General features: G+C 33.2%; 1 protein-coding gene across 1 annotated transcript in view; it reads left to right on the forward strand.

The window, feature by feature from the left end:
- DYNC2H1 (dynein cytoplasmic 2 heavy chain 1) overlaps positions 1–22995 on the forward strand; it is a 384236-nt gene that overhangs the window by 327575 nt on the left and 33666 nt on the right. Inside the window, exon 86 of the mRNA XM_060105577.1 lies at positions 20785–20894. Within this exon, the coding sequence (XP_059961560.1) occupies positions 20785–20894 (110 nt within the window). The remainder of the gene's footprint in view (positions 1–20784; positions 20895–22995) is intronic.

The following is a 22995-nucleotide window of genomic DNA, read 5'->3' on the forward strand; positions in this document are numbered from 1 at the left end:
GTAGCCTATATCTCCACGTAATAGTCTATATATTTTACTTATTTGTTTGTTTGTTTGTTTTCTCTGTATTCCTCCACTAAAATGGAAGCTTGATAAGGGCAGAGATTTTTGTCTGTTTACTGCTCTATCCAAGCATGTAGAACAGTGTCTTACACAAGTAGGTTTTTCAATAAATAACTGTTGAATAAATGAATGATTCAGTCAATCTTAGGGTTATTCTCAAGCAAACTGACATAAATCTCTTTCAAGCTTCCCAATCATCATGATTCATATACCTCCTGAGATGTATTTTTGTAGTACCCATGAGATATTTCTGAGATTTTAGCTTCTATTTAAATCTACCCAATGAACACTATTGTTTAACTCTATACTCTGTTCCACCATCTAACATTTGAAGTCTTGTTTCATTTTCTCTTAATATCTTGAACTTTAAAAGTAATTTTATTAAAATTACATTGTTTACTTTTCTTTCATTTTCTGAGGTATCTTTAATCTATTTTGCAAGGTTCTGCAATACTTTGCATTCCTGAAAAGGGAATCTCTTTTTTTCCCCTAACTCAGTAACTTTCACAGTCATTACTGCAATGTTTTACACATACTGCGTACTCCGTAAAAATATTCATAGGAAAACTTACATAAACAAAATCTAAAAAAATAGTCTGTATGTGGTCAAAAACCTCCAGCATCCCTATTTTCATGTACTATACTGAGCTAGAAGAGCTACCTTATGGGTGTTTTTTATTCATATTCTTTAATTTATTCATCATTCAGTGAATGTTTATTGAACTTTTATTATGTGCCATTCATTGCTTGGCCAATAAGAATCTCTACATTTAGTGAAGGAGATATATAATAAATAAATACATTAAATTAGAATTGCATAGAAAAATACATCTTTGCCAAAATCCTGAGATTTAAGATTAACATACAGTCAAACTTTAAATTGGATTATCGCCATTATAGAATGAACTTAGGGTATAGTATATCTGAAATTTTATCCAATAAAATATAGCTATTACTATAACAGTAGAATTACAGAATTTTAGGAGTCAAATTTTGTACAGGAACAGTAATTTCTCAATACTGTCATCTGATTACTTCTGCCTATAGTCAACTATCTTGCACATTTGGAATACTAAACAGTAGTCTATGATGATTGGCAGTTTTATAGAAGCAATCCTATAAACCCTGCTATTTGTACTGCTTGCAGAAGATAAATCTTGGGTCTAGAAATGTGACAATATAGCAACATATTTGGCTTTCAAGATAACAAAATCTTCTCTGAATTTTTATCTGCATCTCAGCTTTTATCATATGCATACCAATTTCAGCAGCTTCCTGGAGTATCACAGTTAGAGGATCTTTACAGCAGAAAACACGCAGAGAATTTAAACTCTTAAGACAAGTTTGGTTTTTTGAAGAATTGGCAGCAAACAAATTACTTTCCCTGAAAGTAACTGGTGATTGTTAGTAATATCTGCATGTTGGTACCCTTATTTTCAAAACACTGTTTCAAGGTTTTCCTTGCTTTATACAGCCATTTTTACCACTTAAAGTTTTCTATCACATCTGGTATGAACATAGTTTATTAGTATATAACAAGACAATTGAAAAATGTCTTTTATGTCATATAGTTTTATCTTTGGTTAAAGAAGAAGAATGAAAGTAGTTAACAGTTTTTCTACTATAGTCAATAAGTCTGTCCTATCAAATACTGTTATTTCTGAAAACCCAATGGAAAGTTGTGAACAAAACATTGTGTACCTTTGCTTCCTAAATCAGTCATAGTCCTCACCACTATTCCATTGTCAATGATAAGTGCATGCTGATTTTCCATTCTATAATGTATATTCTATCAGGTTCACTTTGTTGTTAGCTATTTGCAGCTGGAAAACTCTTCACAAGCAAGAAAAGCAGTGATTGGTTTCATTGTTAATTTACACATTGTCACACTTTAAAAGGACTTTAAGGGCCTCCCTGGTGGCGCAGTGGTTGAGAGTCCGCCTGCCGATGCAGGGGATACGGGTTCGTGCCCCGGTCTGGGAGGATCCCATATGCCACGGAGCGGCTGGGCCCGTGAGCCATGGCCGCTGGGCCTGCGCATCCGGAGCCTGTGCTCCGCAACGGGGGAGGCCACAACAGTGAGAGGCCCTCATACCACAAAAAAAAAAAAAAAAAAAAAGGACTTTAAGATATATACGCTTATCTAATTGTCTATTGCACATATTAAAGTAGAATATTTAATATTACTACCAATAATATTAACTTGTTTGTGAATAGTAAAAATAGTTTAGGAAAATATATTTCAGTAACATGTTTTCTAGGAAGAACCTTGAACATAAGGTCTATAGCTTAAAGAAATCTCAAAACTCCTCATACTTCATGTCCTGAAAACGATTGTTAATCTATATTAATGATTTTGTCAGGCTTTTTTTTAACCTCCACAAATTCGAAACCTCAATGAAAAATTGTTCCTAAATAAATATTCCTTTTAATGTCTATTGTTTTGAAATTGTAAAAGTGAGAAAATAAATATTTGATGTATCTAATTTTTCTTTATTTTTTTCTTTTCTGTATTTTTAAAAATTGTTTATGCCTGGATTGAAGATGATTTATATTGGATTTTTTTGTAAATGATATTAGGGCCTTGTTTCTCCTTAAGAAAATTCAAGATGGCAAAGTTAATATTTCATTGTTACTTCATTCTCACAAGATAGAAAGTGTTCCCAACTAGAACCTCCCTTTGAAGGACTCATGTTAAATAAAACTAAGTAATTTACAATTAAATTTTGTTCTTAATAATAATTTTATTTAGTGTTGCAAATGCAAGTATGTCAATTTTACAAAGGTCTGAATTTCAAGATAACCAAATATGTATATTATTCTTCATATTAGTTAATTTTTTATTAATATTTCTTGACTAAAATGCTTCCAACATTTTTCCTTACACTTATCTAGCTATTGTAGTCTCTCAATATTTGTAATAATTATCAATTTCTCTATTTATTGAACTCTAGAGTTCTTAATTTTCTTATATAAAATTAACAGTTTTCACGATTTTTTGTTTGTTTGTTTGTTTGTTTTTGTGGTACGCGGGCCTCTCACTGTTGTGGCCTCTCTCGTTGCGCAGCACAGGCTCCAGACGCGCAGGCTCAGCAGCCATGGCTCATGGGCCCAGCCACTCTGCGACATGTGGGATCTTCCCAGACTGGGGCATGAACCCGTGTCCCCTGCATCGGCAGGCGGACTCCCAACCACTGTGCCACCAGGGAAGCCCCATTCACGATTATTTTTAAAACTTTACTCTTGCAATAATAAACTCTCATTTATAGTTTAGAGCAAGAGAATTTCAACCTATAGAGCACATAAGGGGTTATTTTCACTCCAAGTGGCATGTAAAATGCCCATTTATATGTGATAGTAAATAATCTAATATTTTAAATAAATCTAAGTGTCATACCTTGTTGGCATTTGTAACATTGTTACACTTATTAGATAGGGTAGTAACATCTGTGCTTATACACATATTTATATTATTCATTTCTGGGAATGTCAGGACATTTATAAAGTAAGCATCTATTTATTGGGCCTACCAGAAGGTGAAGGCAAATAGTAGATCTTGATGAAATATTGAAGCCGAACTGAACTTTATATCTAATAAATATCAGGATGCTGTAGAGAAAATTTATGTAGATTAAAGGAGTTAGATAGTGAGTGGGTTGAAAAGGGTGACACTTCAGCATGAGTGGTCAGGTAAGGCCACTTAGGAGGTTATATTTAAACAGAGACTTGAATGAAGTAAGAAAGCAAATCATGAACATATCTGAGGGAAAAACAGATGTAGGCAGGGAACAGGCTAACTAGTTAAGAGGTTATTGCAGTAATCCAAGTGATAATCTGGTGGTGTTATTGATTAGGGTAGTGGATGTGGAAGTGGAAAAGTGCTAAGATTTTTATATCAGACCTGTGAATTTGGCTGTGGGACATGGGAGAGAGATGTAAAAAATAATTTCAAGGTTTTGGCCTGGGCAATCAATTGAATTTCTCACTGAGCTGAAGGATTCTGGTGATAAAGAAGATTTCTTAGGGAAGAGGAAGGTGGTCTTACAAATTTAGAATTCTGATTTGAACATGTTTAGATAACTGTTAAACATCATGGTGGAAATGTCAGAAAAGTAAGTGACAGGAAACAGGTAAGAAGGAGTAGGAGATACAATGTTGGGAATCATAAGCATAGAAAGCTGGTCTTTAAAACTATAGGATTGACCAAGTAATGATCCTGAGTACACCCCAATATTGGGAAGTCCAGGAAAGGAGGAGGAGTCAATGATGGACACCAAGAAGTTATAGTCAGGAAGACAGAAGAAAGACTGGGAGACTGTAGTGATTGAGAAGCCAAGAGAAAAAGGTGTTTTATGAAGGTCAAAGTGTTTTAAAAAGGTCAAATACTATAGATGAAATTAGACAATTTTTTTTAGGGAATTTTGTTATGAAGTGGCATAGATAAATATCAATAGGATAATAGCTGGTGAGAAGAAGGACCAAGAGAGAGTATTTTTTGGTTTTTAGTGGGAACTATTTCACCATATCTGTATCCAATAAAGGAGGAAATATAATAGTGCAAGAAGAAAGGAAACAATTTAAGGAGTAAAATTCTTGGAAAGACAAGAGAAAATAGGTCCCTGTGCATATGTGAAGGATTGGTCTTAAATAAGAACTTGGAGTAATCATAAATTATAAATTATAATTGATCATTAGGAACAAACCTATAAATAGGGTGGACTATATAAATTCCTGGTTTGCCACACTAAAAATTAAGTGCTGTGCAAAAGATATTCCTAATAACCTTGTTTCTCATGGTAGTTTAGGTTCTGCATGAACCCTGTGAGGGTTTTACCCATGCAACTTAACTCATTCCTGTCTTTGGAAAAGCCAGGAGAAACAATCAAGAAAAAACATAGATAATCAAGTTTTAGTTTCCAAAATTTTCTTCACAAGGGTGTAAAAGAAAACCATAAGATTTTATTTAAAAGTAACATTTCCTGTGTCAAATATTAAGCCTAGAAACCCAGATTTATGGTTTCTGTTTTTTCAAATTAAAAAATACCATAGGTTTAGCTAGACTGCCCAGTTTTCTAAAAGATAGATATATTAAGGGTAGAGGAAGAGTAAAGATTTCCCTTTGTAAAGGTAAGATAAGTTTTATTCTGTTTCTAATGAGATAGGACCATGTCTGTTAAGTCAACGAAGTTTAAAAAGCTAGCAAAATCATTTCATTCAAGACTACTGTAGAGGTTAGTTTCACTCAGACATTTGTACAGCTTGAGTTGTTGTTGTTCTTTTTTAAGTCAACTATACATGTGAGGGACCATGAACAGAACCCAACTAGAAAGTGGTTCATATTTTAAGAATTAGACCAGTTGACTTTAATTTATAGAGTTAGAAGAAGTAAACCTTCTAAATATCTATCATGCTCTTACCAAATTCATATTAGAAGTTAGTTTGTCCCTGAATATTTATTCATTACCAAACCACATGGCCTGACATTGTTCTTCTTAAAAGGTTTATTACAGCTGTTTTTTTAAATTGAAATATAGGTGACATACAATATTATGTTATCTTCAGGTATTATATACTTGCATACATAATGAAACGATCAGCGTGATAAGTCTAGTAACAACCTGTCCCCATACAAAGTGATTATAGTATTATTGACCAATTCCTTATGCTGTATATTGCAGCCAGGTCACTTATTTATTATGTAACTGGATGGTGGTACCTGTTAATCCCATTCACCTGTTTTACCCACTACTACATCCCCTGCCCTTCTGGCAACCATCTATTTGTTCTCTGTATCTATGACTCGGTTTTTGTTTGGGTTTGTTTATTTGTTTGTTTTGCTTTTTAGATTCCACATGTGAGATAATGTGGTATTTGTCTTTATCCATCTGACATATTTCACTTTGCATAATGCCCTCTAAATCCATCCATATTGCAAATGGCAGGATTTCATTTTTTATGGCTGAGTAATAGTCCATTTTCTCTATATACCACATCTTCTTTACCCATTCATCTATTGATGGACACTTAGGTTGCTTCCATATCTTGACTATTGTAAGTAATGCTGCAGTGAACATTGGAGTACATATCTCTCTTTGAATTAGCATTTTTGTTTCCTTTAGGTAAATACCCAGAAGTGGAATTGCTGGATCATATGGCAGTTCTATTTTTAATTTTCTGCGGAATCTCCGTGCTGTTTCTATAATGGCTGTACCAAGTTATAATCGCATCCACAGTGCACAAGGGTTCCATTTTTTTCCAGTCCTCATCAACACTTGTTATTTGTTGTCTCTTTAATGATAGCTATTCTGACAGGTATGAGGTAGTATCTCATTGTGAGTTTTTGAATTGCATTTCCCTGATGCTTAGGAATGTTGAGCATCTTTTCATATGTCTGTTGGCCATCCGTATATCTTCTTTGGAAAAATGTCTATTCAGGTCCTCTGCCTTTTTTTAATAATTTTTTTTGATGTTGAGTTGTATGAGTTCTTTGTATATTTTGGATATTAACCCCATATCAGATATATCATTTGCAAATATTTTCTTTCATTCTGTAGGCTGCCTTTTGGTTTTGCTGATAGTTTCCTTCACAGTGGAAAAGCTTTTTAGTTTGATATAGTCCTGTTTATTTATTTTTGTTTTTGTTTTCCCTGGCTTGAAGAGACAGATCCAAAAAACACTGCTAAAACTGATATCAAAGACCATACTGCCTATGTATTATTCTAGGAGTTTTGTGAGTTCAGGCCTTTCATTTAAGTCTTTAATGCATTTTGAGTTTATTTTTGTATGTGGGGTGCAAAAGTAGGCCAGTTTGATTCTTTTCCATGTAGCTGTCCACTTATTGAAGAGGCTGTCTTTTATCCATTGTATATTTTTGCCTCCTTTGTCATAAATTAATTAGCCATGTAAATGTGGGTGCGTTTCTGGGTTTTCTATTCTGTTCCATTGAGTTATATATGTCTGTTTTTGTGCCAGTACCATACTGTTTTGATTACTGTAGCTTTGTAGTATGCTTTGAAATCAGGGCACGTGATAATTCCAGCTTTATTCTTTCTCAAGATTGCTTTGGGTGTTCAGGGTCTTCTCTGTTTCCATACAGATTTTCAAATTATTTGTTCTAGTTCTGTGAAAAATGCCATTGGTATTTTGATAGGGTTTGCATTGAATCTGAAGATTGCCTTGGGTTATATGATCATTTTAACAACATTAATTCTTCTAATCCATGAGCACGATATTTGTTTTCATTTGTTTGTGTCATCTTCAATTTTGTTCATCAGTGTCTTAGTTTTCCAAGTACAAGTCTTTTACCTCCTTAGTTAGATTTATTCCTAGGTATTTTATTCTTTTTTGTGTAATTGTAAATGGGATTGTTTTCTTAGTTTCTCTTTCTGATACTTTAAGTGTACAGAAACACAACAGATTCCTGTATATTAATTTTGTATCCTGCAACTTGACTGAATTCATTGATGATTCCTACTAGTTTTTTGGTGGTGTTATTAGCATATTCTATATATAATATCATGTCATCTGCAAACAGTGACAGTTTTACTTCTTGTTTTCCAACTTGGATTCCTTTTATTTCTCTTTCTTGTCTGATTGCTGTGTCTAGGACTTCCAATACTATATTGAATAAAAAAGAGTGGGCATCCTTGTCTTGTCTCTGATCTTAGAGGAAATGCTTTCAGCTTTTCACCAGTGAGTATGTTGTTAGCTGTGGGCTTGTCATATATGGCCTTTAGTATGTTGAGGTAGGTTCCTTCTGTGCCCACATTTTTGAGAGTTTTTATCACAAGTGGATGTTGAATTTTATCAAAAGCTTTTAGTTCATCCATTGAGATCATCATATTGTTTTTATTCTTAATTCATTAATGTGGTATATTACATTGACTGATTTGCAGATGTTGAAAAATCCTTGCATCTCTGGGATAAATTCCACTTGATCGTGGTGTATGATCCTTTTAATGTATTGTTGGATTTGACTTCCTAAATTTTGTCAAGGATTTTTGCATCTATATTCATTAGTGATATTGATTTATAATTTTCTTTTTGTGGTTATCTTTGTCTGACTTTTTGTATCAGGGTGATTCTCACCTTGTGATGAGTTCAGAAGTGTTCCTTCCTCTGCAATGTTTTGGAATAGTTTGAGAAGGATAGGTGTTAACTCTTCCTGATATGTTCAGTAGAATTCACCTGTGAAGCCATCTGGTTCTGGACTTTGTTTTTTCGAGATTTTTTAAATCACCCATTCCATTTCATTACTGGAAATTTGTCTGTTCATATTTTCTGTTTCTTCCTGGTTCAGTCTTGGGAGATTGTATATTCCAGGAATTTGTGCACTTCTTCTAGGTTGTTCATTTTATTGGCATATAATTGTTAGTGGCAATCTCTTATGATTCTTTGTATTTCTGTGGTGTCAGTTGAAACTTCTCTTTTTTCACTTCTGATTTTATTGATTATGTCCTTTCTCTTTTTTTTTATGAGTTGGGCTAAAGGTTTATCAATCTTGTTTATCTTTTCAAAGAACTAGCTCTTAGTTTCATTCATCTTTTCTGTTTTTTTTAAAGTCTCTATTTCATGTATTTTTGCTCTGATATTTGTGATGTCTTTTCTTCTACCAACTTTAGGTTTTGTTTGTCCTTCTTTTTCTAGTTCCTTTAGGTATAAGGTTAGATTATTTATTTGAGATTTTCTTGTTTCCTGAGGTTTGTATTGCTGTAAACTTTGCTCTCTTAGAACTGCTTTTGCTGTGTCATAGATTTTGGATTTCCATTTTTATTTGCCTCCAGGCATTTTTGATTTCTTTGATTTCTTCAGTGAAATTATTTAGTAGCATATTGTTTAGCCTACATATGTTTGTGATTTTTGCAGTTATTGTATTATTATTATTATTATTATTGTAGTTGGTTTCTGGGCTCATACCATTCTGGTCAGAAATGATACTTAGTATTATTTCAGTCTTCCTTGATTTATTGAGATTTGTTTTGTGTCCTAGCAGGTGATCCATCCTGGAGAATGTTTCATGTGCAGTTGGAAATATTATGTATTCTGCTGCTTTTGGATGGAATGTTCTATATGTGTGTGTGTGTGTGTGTGTGTGTGTGTATTTATATAGTGCAATCTTGTCTAAATCTGGTCTAATGTGTTTAAGACCAACGTTTCCTTATTGATTTTCTGTCTGAATGATATGTCCATTGATGTAATTAGGGTGTCAAAGTCCCCTATTATTATTGTATTACTGTCTATTTCTCCCATTACCTTTGTTAATATTTGATTTATATATTTAGGTGCTCCTGTGTTTGGCACATATATATTTACAATGTTATGTCTTTTTGTTGGATTGATCCCTTGATCATTAGGCACTGTTCTTCTTTGTCTCTTGTTACAGTCTTTTTGTTTTAAAGTCTATTTTGTTTGATATAAGATTTGCTACTACAGCTTTCTTTTCGTTTCCATATTCATGGAATACTTTTTACCATCCCCATACTTTTAGTGTGTGTGGTTTTTAGGTCTGAAGTGAGCCTCTTGTAAGTAAGTCTCTTTCAATTTATATTTAAAGTAATTATTCATAGGTGTATACTTATTGCTGTTTTGTTCATTGTTTTCTGGTTATTTTTGTATTTCTTTTTGGTTCCTTTCTTCTTATTTTACTCTCTTCCCTTGTGATTTGATGACTATCTTCAGTGTTATGTTTGGATTCCTTTCTCTTTGTTGTATGTGTACCTATTATAGATTTTTGGTTTGTGCTTACCATGAGGTTTATACATAAAAACATATATGACTATTTTAAGTTGTTGATCTTTTAAGTTCAAACACATTCTAACAACCTTGCATTTTTACTCCCCCCCATGTTTAATATTATTGAATTCATATTTTGCATTTTTCTTGTGTATATCCCTGTACTACTTCTTGTGGATATGGATAATTTTACTACTTTTGTTCTTAACCTTCCTGCTGGCTTTATAAATGGTGGATATAATACCTTTACTCCATGTTTGCCTTTACCAAAGAAATTTTTCCTTTCATAATTTTATATTTCTAGTTGTGGTCTTTTCTTCCCTGCTTAGAGAAGTCCCTTTAATATTTCTTGTAATACTGGGTTAGTGATGCCTGAACTATTTTAGCTTTTGCTTGTCTGTAAAACTCTTTAATCTGTCCTTCTCATGAATGATAGCTTTGTCAGATAGAGTACTCTTGGTTGTAGGTTTTATTCTTTCATCAGTTTGAATGTATCATGCCAATTCCTTTTGGCCTGAAAAGTTTCTGCTGAAAAGTCAACTGATAGTCTTATGGGTGTTCCTTGTTGCATAACTAGCTGCTTTTCTGTTGCTGCTTTTAAAATTCTCTCTTTATCTTTAATTTTTGCCATTTTAATTGTCATGATTTTGGGTGTGGGTATCTTTGGCTTCATCTTATTTGTGACTCTCTGTCCTTGCTGGACCTGGATGTCTTTTTCCTTTGCCAGGTTAGGGAAATTTTCAGCTATTATTTTTCAAATAAGTTCTCTGCCCCTTTCTCTCTCTCTTCTACTTTTGGGACCCCTATAATGTGAATGTTTGTACGCTTAATGTTGTCTCAGAGGTCTCTTAATTTACCCTCATTTTTTTTAAATTTCTTTTTTTTCTGTTCAGATTGTGTGATTTTGACTACTGTCTCACAGTTCACTGATCTGTTTCTATGTATCAATTTATCTACTGTTGACTCCTTCTAGCTTATTTTTTTATTTCAGTTATTGTATTCTTCAGCTCTGTTTGATTTTTTTTATATTTTCTAACTCTTTGTTAAACTTCTTAATGTGTTCTTCCATTTTTCTCCATTTGTTGAGCATCTTTATGATCATTACATTGAATCCTTTCTCAGATTTCTTATTTCCACATCCTTTAGTTCTTTTTCTGAGGTTTTGTTTTGTTCCTTCATTTGGAACATATTCCTCTGTCTCCTCATTTTACCTGATTCTCTGTGCTTATTTCTATGTGTTAGGTATGTTATATGCATTTCCTGATCTTGTAGACATAGGCTTATGTAGGAGATATTCTGTGGGGTCCAGCAACAGACACCTCTCTGGTCATCAGAGCTAGATGCTCTAGGTGTGCCCCCTACGTGGGCTGCCTGCGCCCTTCTGTTGTAACAGTAACAGGACCAGTTACTATGGACACACTGGTATGCATGGTTGGCCCTGGCCTGGTTGACTGCCACGTCCTATCTCAAACTGTGGCTGCCAGTATGTTGTGAGTAGGACATGGCCCCTGCACAGGTGACTACACAGCCCAGTGGGTCCTGGGACTGTTGCCAGCCACTGGTGACATGTAATCTTATGGAACTAATAGGTGGGAGAGAGAACTCCAAAGTGGAGCTTGCCAGCACCAGTGTCCCATGGTAGAAAGGGCACCCAAAAATGGTGCTGCCAGTGTCTGTATACCCAGGGGGTATCCCATTTACCTCCTGACTCTCCAAGATCAGCAAGTGGGTTCAACCCATGCTCTTTTCTAATTACTGCCTCTGTGCTGGAACTTAAGATTGTGTGGGATTTTGCATTTGCCCTCTAAGAGCAGAGTCTTGTTTCCTGTAATCCTCCAGCTCTTCCATACATAAGCCCTGCTGGCATTGAAAAACAGATGTCTGTGGGCTCATCTTCCTGGTGCAGGACCCACAGACTGAAAAGCCCAATACAGGACTTGGACCCCTCACTCCTTTGACAGACCTCTGCAGTTATGATTATCTTCCCAGTTATGGATCATCTACATGGTGATTTGGGTCTTGACTAAACTACATCTATGCCCTTCCTACCTGTCTCATTGTGATTCCTTCTTTATATCTTTAGTTATGGAAAATCTTTTCCGCTAGTCTTCAGGTCATTCTCATAGATAGTTGTTCTATAAAGAGTTATAATTTTGATGTTCCCATGGGAGGAGTTGAGCTCAGTGTCTTCATACTCTGCTATCTTGGCTCTAGGGATATAGCTAAGTTTTTTTAAGCAATGAGAAATATATAACATGCTTTCAGTTTTATAAGCACCTAGGTTTGCTACTAACATTTAGTTTATTTTGTGTATCTCAATGATTTGGGTAAGGTTTTTTGGTTTGTTCAGTCTCTATTTGGTTAATTCAAGTTTTGTTTTTGTTTTTTGTTTTTTGTTTTTTGTTTTTTGGTACACGGGCCTCTCACTGTTGTGGCCTCTCCCATTGCGGAGAACAGGCTCTGGATGCACAGGCTCAGAGGCCATGGCTCACGGGACTAGCCACTCTGCGGCATGTGGGATCCTCCCAGACTGGGGCACGAACCTGTGTCACCTGCATCGGCAGGTGGACTCTCAACCACTGCGCCACCAGGGAAGCCCTGTTTTTTGATATTTTTGATAGATATTTTTGCCAGATATTTTTGACAATACAGAAATAACCTACAAGGTAGAACCCAAAATACTGTGAATTTTTTGTTTTCATTTTTTATACTATTTGCAATTGCCTGATAAATACTGAGAGAATAAACCTTAGTCTTTTAATATACTAGAGGCAGAATTATAAAGAGTGCCTAAAAAGTAAGAGGTCTCTTGTAGAAAAATCTTTCAGAGATGTTGTTCTCTTTTATCCCTGTGGAGACAGGTTGTGTTCACTATGCCAAGGGTTCAAACAGGAAGAAAATACTAACTTCATGTAGAAAAATTAGGATATTAAGTTTAAAGTAATAGTAAAGCAAAACAGAGTGCTTACTACATTATCTATAGTGGTTTCCACTGGAATTAATATGGATGTTCATGTTGTGTACATATTTTTTCACAATGTCATTTTGCAATATCAAGTTCTGTTTGTAAATTAGTGTGTGGAGAAATTTCTTACTCTAATTAATACTGTTTCTAAAAAGATACCTTACAGGACAATATTATCTCATTTCCCTATGGCTCCCAATCTACTGGTAATTCTGCATTCCATTGTACAAGATGGTTAGCAATTTCATGGGGAACTTTAGAATGAATAAAGGTTAAATTACCATAAAACAGGTCTCATTTCCAAACATGATTCCTTTGCCTTAACAGGGGAAATGTAAATGGTTAAGAAATCTTATCCAGTCTGCAAGTGAATAGCATACACAGTGTGAGAGGTTAAGGCAAAGAGAGATTTCTTATGATTTAGGTAGCTTTCAGAATATCTGTAGATCAGTAGGAGATGAGAATGGCCAAGAACATTAAAATTTCTTTATAAGCTTATAATGTTGAAGCCCCTCTCAAAAACCAACACTTACTTCTTTTTTCTAAAGTTGTTTTCTTGAAATAAATTGCCTAAAAACATGAAAATGGGGAAATGAAAATTTAGTTTTATGGACAATTTACCTTGAAACACCCTCAGGAAAGAAACACAATGAAGTCCTTTAGAGAATTTTTAACCAATTCCATGTGAAAAAAATACAGCTGTTGACTTACCTTGACCATAGATACTTTCTTTTTAAATTCCTATTAATAACATATAGAGATCTAGATCTAAAGGTAAAATATGTAAAAAAAAAATTAAGGTGGTAGAATTAGGGAAGACATCTTTGATATGGTGGTATTTGACAGGGACCTGAAGAAGTTGAAGGAATTGCCCTGCAGATAGATACCTGCTAGAAGAGAGTTTCAGGCAGAGGGAATGGCAAGTACCCTGAGGCAGAAGATTTTTTTGAGAAAGGGAAGCCAGAGTGACTGAAGGAGAGTAAATAAGGAAAATGTGGTCAGAGAAGTAAAAGGTTAGAATGATGTGGTTGGGAGAGAGAGGTTGGAATTGGGATGGGGCAGACAATGAAGACCTTGTATGCTATTGTGACATTGACTTCTGTGAGTGAGATACATGTGATAAATATTATGTTATATTCATGATATTGTGTTACTAAGATGTGATAATTATTATTATTAAAGCCATCATTTTACTCATTGAATTCTATTTTGCTCAGCCTAAATCCTAAAATTTTCTTTTACAATATATAGCTATTTATAAGCTCATTTCCTCCCTAAATAATTTTAAAATAAATCATTAAGTAATATCTTTACATCGATATATATTTTCAAAGCTACCAACTAAAATGCAAAAATTGTCAAACTGCTTATAACAAAATCCAACTAGGATGCCTATCAGGCATAAGGGCATTTCACTTTAAATAAGACACAAATAGGTTGAAAGCACAATGATAGAAAAATATATACCATGATTGTGTAGCTATATTAATATCAGGTAAAGTAGGTTTCAAAGCAGAGAATATAATAAGAGATAATGAAGGTTATTTTATAATGATACAGTGATCAAGTCATCAAAAGAGCATAACAATACTAAACTGTTACACATTTAACAAGGGAGTTTCAAAATACATGATGTAAGAACTGATAGAACTGTGAGGAGGAATAGATAAATCCACAATTAAAGTTAGGGATATCAAAACACCCCCATCAATAAATAATTGACAGAATGAGTGGTTAGAAAAGCAGTAGGGATATAGGAGACTTGAACAACATAATTAAGTAACTCAATTGATATTTATAGAACATTACATTCAACAACAGCAGAGTACACATTCTTTTCAAGTGCACACAGAATTATACCAAGGTGGATCCATAGATAGATCAAACTTGTATCAAATAATCTAAAAGGATTTACAATAAAATGAAGTTAGAAATTAATAACAAAATGATTTGAGCGGGGCTTCCCTGGTGGCACAGTGGTTGAGAGTCCACCTGCCGATGCAGGGGACATGGGTTCGTGCCCCGGTCCGGGGGGATCCCACATGCCAGGGAGTGGCTGGGCCCATGAGCCATGGCCGCTGAGCCTGCGCGTCCAGAGCCTGTGCTCCGCAACGGGAGAGGCTGCGACAGTGAGAGGCCCGCGTACCACAAAAGAAAAAAAAAAAAAAAGATTTGAGGAAATTTAAAATACCAGGAAGTTTTTAAAATACCTACTTTTAAATAACCTATGGTACAAAGAGTATATCAAAAAGAAAATTAGGAATTAATTTAGCTGAATAAAAATCAAAACACATCAAAATTCTGAGATACTGTGAAGAATTAAAGTCAATGTAAATGGTTAGCAGAACATTAATGGATGGAATCTTAACTGCAGTGTATTTAACACACTTTTAAAAAGCAGTTCTCTAAAGTTGATAGGCAAGGTAAATTTATTAATGGAGTACATGAAGCAAGAAATTATTTTTTTAGGAATCATATAGTCAAAATGGTTAGATCTCCAGAAAACTCATCCAAATCAATCTTGTTCTCTTGAACTTCAGATTTTACATTTCAGTCTCAAAAGTCTACTTAAAGATGACTTGAAACTGAGACTCAAAAGACTAAACTTGGAAAGCTTACATAATTTATCTTTTCTCCCATGCTTATATGACTAGTAAACCTAATGCACAAGATTTGAAAAATGATGATATAAACCCAGGTTTGAATTTAGGAAAAATTTAGATTCAAGGAATGGCAAACATCTAGTAGTACACCTACTGTTTTTTGAAGTTGGTACAACAAATCTTTCCTAGGAAGAAAGATCTTATTTGTCTTTAATTACTAATTCTGAAGTTTTAATTCCAATATAATTCCTGGTAATCTACCTTGTAGATGAGCTGCAGCTTATTACTATCTATTAATCCAATGAATTGAGAAACTTGTTTTATCCAGACTTGTCAACATACTAATAACTTTTAATGTTTTGTTTACTCTAGTCAATGACTGGAGGTACTTAATTTCATTCTGGATAAATTAGATTTTAATTTTGGATGAATTTGTTCACAGATTCTTAAATCTCTAAATTTATACTAAATAATTTTGGCACACTGAGAAGATGGCACACTGAGAAGCATGACTGCCTGAATTATTTGTTATTTGCCTTAAACCCTTTTTTGAAGGAACACAGTTCATTAAAACAAAATAAAATGGCATCAGTTTATTAATGTATTTCATCTTATACTAAATAATTGCTATAAAATGTGAATGAAGACAGTCATTAATAGGTTATAGGTCATACCCAACTGAAATAAGTTGATAATGGCTTTCGTCAATATTTTTTCTGTGTATTCAAGTAATTTTTACATAATCAGGTTAATACTATGTGTATATTTTTACATTCTGATAAATACATTAAGTAATAAACATTTTCCATTGTCATTAGATATTCTTCAAATACCAGTTTTTATTGTTATGTAATATTTTATTGTATTGATGTATCATAATTTAATTAGCTAATTTCTATTATTCTATTATATATTATTATAGAATTTCTATTATTATTATGCTTCTGGTTTCTTAATATTACAAATAATTTTAAATGAGCAAGCCATAATAATCTCTTGATTACTTTCTTAATTTACATCCCAAGAAAAGGAATTACTGAGTAAAATGGCTTGAATATTTTCAAAGCTTTGGCACATTTCATCAAATTGCTTTATAAAAATATTGTGTCCAAAATTGTGTCCATGTTGCACACTTACAACATTTGAGCATTATCATTTCTCATTCTAGTATTCTGAAGGACTAAAAACATGTATTAATTTTTAAATTTATGTAACTATTAAGGATGATTCTATTTTTATGTTTCAATAAGCATGTAAACAGTCCACAATTATATTAATGTTTTTAATTCATTTTCATATTTGTGGAAAATATTTTTCCAAATTTAGTTTTAATGCCTTTTACATTTATTTATGATATTTTGGTATATACAAAATTTTTATAATCTAACATATATTTTCTCTTTTAAAAAAGGTCTACCATTCTAATCAGACATAATCTTTTTTCCCTTGTCTTTGTTTTCTCTTCTTCAACATTATTTCAACTCTGAATGCTAATTAGCGTAATTTTAGACTGTATATGAATTAAAGTTTAGACTTTTTTCCTCAAAAAAGTCAATAATTTTCCCCCAGCACCATTTATTGAACATCTTTTTCATTCTCCAGTGATCTGTGATGCCACCTTTATGATATATTAAATTCTTGTATTTTTGTTTCAGTATGATGAGATCATTTTCTTCTCTGTGTCTAGATACATGATGTATTTCATAAATGTGTGTGAACACTTGAAAGGAAATATTTTTTTTTTCTCTGTGGGATATAACCTATACAAGTTGATTTACTCCAATCATTTGATTTAATTATTTCTGTTTTTATGCTTTGCAGCCCTTTGAGTTTTTTAGAAGTTTTTCTTATTATATCCATTTAATTTTGTTACAAAAATCATTTAGATTTAATTCTAGATTTAACTGGCTTCTACATCCTTAAAAATCTTAGTTTTGAGTAATATATAAGAGAATTTGAGAACACTTTTGAAGAATGTTTAGAAGAAAAAAGATGCAGAGGTGTGGTTTATATATTTTCTGAACTCTGGCTTAAAAAATGATACTCACTTATATTCACAAGTGAACAGTAGGTTAGCTAGATGTTAAATTCTTGAGAGAACAGCCTTTTCCTTCAAAATTCTATATATATTGGTCCATATAGGAGTAGATCACTCCTGAGACATGATTCATTTCTTATATGATTTTCCCCTTAATACCTTTTGACCACAGTGATTTATGCATGCTTGATCTCCCCTAACTAGGTGGTAAGCTCTTAGCTTTCAGCAAGTGCTTCTGAATGAGTGAATGAATGCCATTTCTGTTCATGTGTTCTGATTCATCACTAATCTTTTTAAAATAAAATTTTGCAATATTTTTAAACTGTCCATATCACCTGGGAAAAATCATTTTCTGTGTTATAGTAAGGAAACTATACTCAATGATCCCTATGGTTCATTCTAGTTTAGAAGTTTTACTGCCTATGAATCTAAGTGTGTGTTTATAGTATTTAAGAAATTACCCAACCCATTAAGTTATTAAATTCTATTAGGTATTTATTTGCTTACTTCTATGATTACATTTATTATATAACATTTGAAGAATTATAGCTATATAGTTGCATAATCATAGGAGAGACATGGGCCTTATGTTCAGTCTCAAACCTAGTCCTTTAAAAAGAGCATGGCCTGTAACCAGGAGTGGAGTAAAGAAGAAACATTTTCTGAAAAATAACTGCCAGTAATATGCCTATAGCTTTGTTGAGAGCTCAATCTATATATGTGCATTACTGCTCATAAAGATCATGTTAATTGTCTTTACTTCTATTATTTTAAATGAGTATAAATGTCATTTTTTTTAAAAGAAAGACATTTTTAAGAGCAATTTTAGGTTTATGACAAAATTGAGAGGAAGGTACAGAGATTTCCCATATACTCCCTGCTCCAATACATGCATAGCCTCCTTCATTATTAACATCACTCATCAAAACTGTACATTTTTACCAAGGATGAATCTGTGTTGACACCCACATCCATAATTTACCTTAGGGTTCACTCTTGGTGCTTATTATAATAATGGGTATAATAATCCACATTCTGTGGATTTGGACAAATGTATAATGACATATACTCATTATTATAATAACACAGAGTATTTTCACTGCCCTAAAAATCCTCTGCTCTACCTATTCAACTCTCCCTCCTCCCTTATCCCTGGAAACCACTGATCTTTTTACTATCTCCATAGTTTGGCCTTTTCTAGAATGTCGTATAGTTGGAATCATATAGTATGCAGCTTTCCAGAATGACTTCTTTCACGAAGTAGTATGCATTTAAGCTTCCTCCATGTCTTTTCATGGCTTGATAGCTCATTTATTTTTAGCACTGAATAATATTCCATTGTCACAGTGTACCACAGTTTATTTATCCATTCACCTACTGAAAGATATATCTTGGTTGCTTCAAAGTTTTGGCAATTATGAATAAAGCTTCTGTAAACATCCATGAGCAGATTTAATGTAGTTTTTAAAAATTAAAAAAATGTGCTTATTAGTTCTTTATTTTGAATTTTACTGTTTAACGATATTATATACATTAAAAGAATCTTTGTTATTTAAACTTTATCTTATCAAATATACCTTTGCTTTATTCTAACTTTAACCTTAATAGACTAACAGGATATTTTTACTATAGACTAATAAAAACATTTTTACTAAAGAGGCTTTCTCTCCTTGACTAATTATGTTAATTCAGACTTTAATGAAGTTAAACTCTGATTATCAGCCACACTCTAATTTTTAATTAATTTGAACATATGCACATCCATAGTTGGCAACAACTATTTTGGAGTTTTTTAATTTAAAATTAATGTTAAGCACTTTTTGAAATAATAGTAAAATTTGATATATTTACAGTTGTTTTAAAACAAATAAATATTTACAATAAAAATGGGTCATGTAAGCATAATCTGTTGACTGTGTTTAGGTAATAAAAATAGAAGGCAGATATAAAAATATTTGATAAGGAGTAAACAGTATTTGCTCTGCATAATTTTAAATTATTTAACTGAAAATAGATACTTTGTGGAGTGCTATTATTAAAAGGATAATATCCAAGAAGAAATAATTACACTTTGTTAAAGAGATCTCTTTTTAAAGTCTTTTCTACTTTTAAAATCAACATATTATCAATTGCTAGGAAGGACATAGGAACATTTTTTGCTACAAACTGTAGGGTAGGAGTACTAGTCAAAAGCATTAACATATTAATGTAAGCACACTAGCTTTGGAGATATTAATTTCTCCTATTCTAGACCTGGCTGACAGATATAAATGCTTTGGTGGATAACAGGGTGTTATAGTACATGAAACACAGCCTTTCTACATAATCATAAATTAAATAAATAACTTTTTCCTAGACTTTATAAATCATGCAAAATGAATTACTGAGTAAATGTGAATTCTGAAAGCTTTTAATAGCCATTACTGTGGTACCATCTCTGTGTAACAGCTGAAATAACAGACTGATTCAGAAATTGTCAGTAAGCAATCTCTTAAGGCACATTAGTACCTGCAGAAGTATTACAGAAAAACAAATCACCTGAGTTTATCATTACCTTGCTCCAACACTAACTATGTGACCTTGGGCAAGACCCTTAACCTCACCATGTCTCCATTTTCTGATTGTAAAATGGGGATATTAACACCAACTTTAGGATTGTAGTAAGCATAAAATTGGTTAATACATGGAAAGCATATAGAAAGTTTTGCAGAAGGCTTTGTTGTTTTTGTTATTTGTTCCAAATGGCATTTTTTTATTATGCTTATTAAACATACTTAATGATGATGTATCTTTCTCCAAATGGAGTATAAATTGATTTACAGAATGTCAGATAAGGAGAAAAGACTATTAAAAAACACATTTTAATAAAAAAATTATTTTTCCCTGGGCATTACCCTCCACTATAATACTTGATTTAGTAAGGTGGCAAATTTACTGTTAAATCTGGAACCCAAGTTCAGTTTGCCTTGCCAAGAATTGGCAGCCTTGGGAACTCTAGTAGTAGACCCAGATGCTCAGTATCCCCTGAGCACACTTTGAGGAGTGAGTCTTCACTAGGAGAAGTGCTAGTCCAAATCTAAATGCCATATATGAGATTAAATGTCATGTTTTAGACTTTTTATTTTGAGTAGATCTCTACTAACAAAAGGTTGTGCAAAGAAGCTTTTTTTTGTGATAGATGGATATTATATCAAAAAACTGTAGTAGATTTTGTAACATACAGTGGAAAAAAAAATTTTCCTAGACATCATTTCAAAGCATTTGGAAACTGTATAACTTCCTCGTTGAAAATGACTTTTGCATAATTCTTCTTTAATAGATTTCTTTATCTTTCAAGTTTGCAAAGTTTTTAAATGTGTGTTCGTGTATCTCCCTCCTCCTAGAACTGGGTAGAGAGAGCTGAAAAACAGACTCTTCTCTCCGATACACTTGACCTATCAGAACTCTTCCACCCAGACACATTTCTCAATGCGCTTCGCCAGGAAACTGCAAGGTAAATAGAATGAAATACTTATTTGTCTGAGAGGGTAATTATACTTTGATTTGTTCACTTCTGATCACATTCCCTTGATTGTCAAGAAATAAATGTATTGTTGAATCCAGATAGTTGTGTTATTTCTTAATACTTGACTTTTAATAACAGTAAACCTTTAGTTTAGAGAACACTGCTTTCAATTATGATGTGTTTTTTTATTAGAATTGAAAAAGGCAAACTTTAATTTTTAAAATTTTGGTCATTTATTTATCTAGACCTATTGTGTCCAATATGGTAGTCAGAAGTCAAACGATGCTATTTAAATTTAAATGATTTATTCCTGATCTTAGTGGAAATGGTTTCAGTTTTCCACCATTCAGAATGATGCTGGCTGAGGGTTTGTCATATATAGCCTGTATTATGTTGAGGTAAGTTCCCTCTATGCCTACTTTCTGGAGAGACTTTATCATAAATGGGTGTTGAATTTTGTCGAAAGCTTTTTCTGTATCTGTTGAGATGATCATATGGTTTTTCTCCTTCAGTTTGTTAATATGGTGTATCACATTGATTGATTTGCGTATATTGAAGAATCCTTGCATTCCTGGGATAAACCCCACTTGATCGTGGTGTATGATCCTGTTAATGTGCTGCTGGATTCTGTTTGCTAGTATTTTGGTGAGGATTTTTGCATCTATGTTTACCAGTGTTATTGGCCTGTAGTTTTCTTTTTTTGTGACATCTTTGTCTTGTTTTGGTATCAGGGTGATGGTGGCCTCATAGAATGGTATTAGGAGTGTTCCTCTCTTTGCTATATTTTGGAAGAGTTTGAGTAGGATAGTATTCACCTGTAAAGCCATCTGGTCCTGGACTTTCCTTTGTTGGAAGATTTTTAACACAGTTTCAATTTCAGTGCTTGTGATTGGTCTGTTTATATTTTCTATTTCTTCCTGGTTCAGTCTCAGAAGATTGTGCTTTTCGAAGAATTTGTCCATTTCTTCCAGTTTTCCATTTTATTAGGTTTTAGTTGCTTATAATAATCTCTCATGATCCTTTGTACTTCTGCAGTCTCAGTTGTTACTTCTTTTTCATTTCTAATTCTATTGATTTGAGTCTTCTCCCTTTTTTTCTTGATGAGTCTGGCTAATGGTTTATCAGTTTTGTTTATCTTCTCAAAGAACCAGCTTTTAGTTTTATTGATCCTTGCTATCGTTTCCTTCACTGTTTACAGATAACATGATACTATACATAGAGAATCCTAAAGATGCTACCAGAAAACTACTACAGCTAATCAAAGAATTTGGTAAAGTGGCAGGATACAAAATTAATGCACAAGAATCTGTTGCATTCCTATACACAAATGCTGAAAAATATGAAAGAGAAGTTAAGAAAACACTCCCATTTACCACTGCAACAAAAAGAATAAAATACCTAGGAATAAACCAACCTAAGGAAGCGAAAGACCTGTATGCAGAAAACTGTAAGACACTGATGAAAGAAATTAAAGATGATACAAACAGATGGAGAGATATACCATATACTAGGAGTTGAAGAATCAACATTATGAAAATTACTACACTACCCAAAGCAATCTACAGATTCAATGCAATCCCCATCAAACTACCAATGGCATTTTTCACAGAACTAGAACAAAACATTCACAATTAGTATGGAAACACAAAGGATGCTGAATAGCTAAAGCAATCTTGGGAAAGAAAAACAGAGCTTGAGTAATCAGGCTCCCTGACCTCAGACTATACTACAAAGCTACAGTAATCAAGACAGTATGGTACTGGCACAAAAACAGACATATAGATCAATGGAACAGGGTAGAAAGCCCAGAGATAAACCCACACATATGGTCACCTTATCTTTGATAAAGGAGGCAAGAATATACAATGGAGCAAAGACAGTCTCTTCAATAAGTGGTGCTGGGAAAACTGGACAGCCACATGTAAAAAGTGAAATTAGAACACTCCCTAACACCATACACAAAAATAAACTCAGATGGATTAAAGACCTAAATATAAGACCAGACATGATAAAACTCTTAGAGGAAAATATAGGCAGAACACTCTATGACATAAATCACAGCAAGATCCTTTTTGACCCACCTCCTAGA

This window comes from Mesoplodon densirostris, chromosome 7, assembly GCF_025265405.1.
Source record: "Mesoplodon densirostris isolate mMesDen1 chromosome 7, mMesDen1 primary haplotype, whole genome shotgun sequence".
NCBI classification, from domain to species: domain Eukaryota; kingdom Metazoa; phylum Chordata; class Mammalia; order Artiodactyla; family Ziphiidae; genus Mesoplodon; species Mesoplodon densirostris.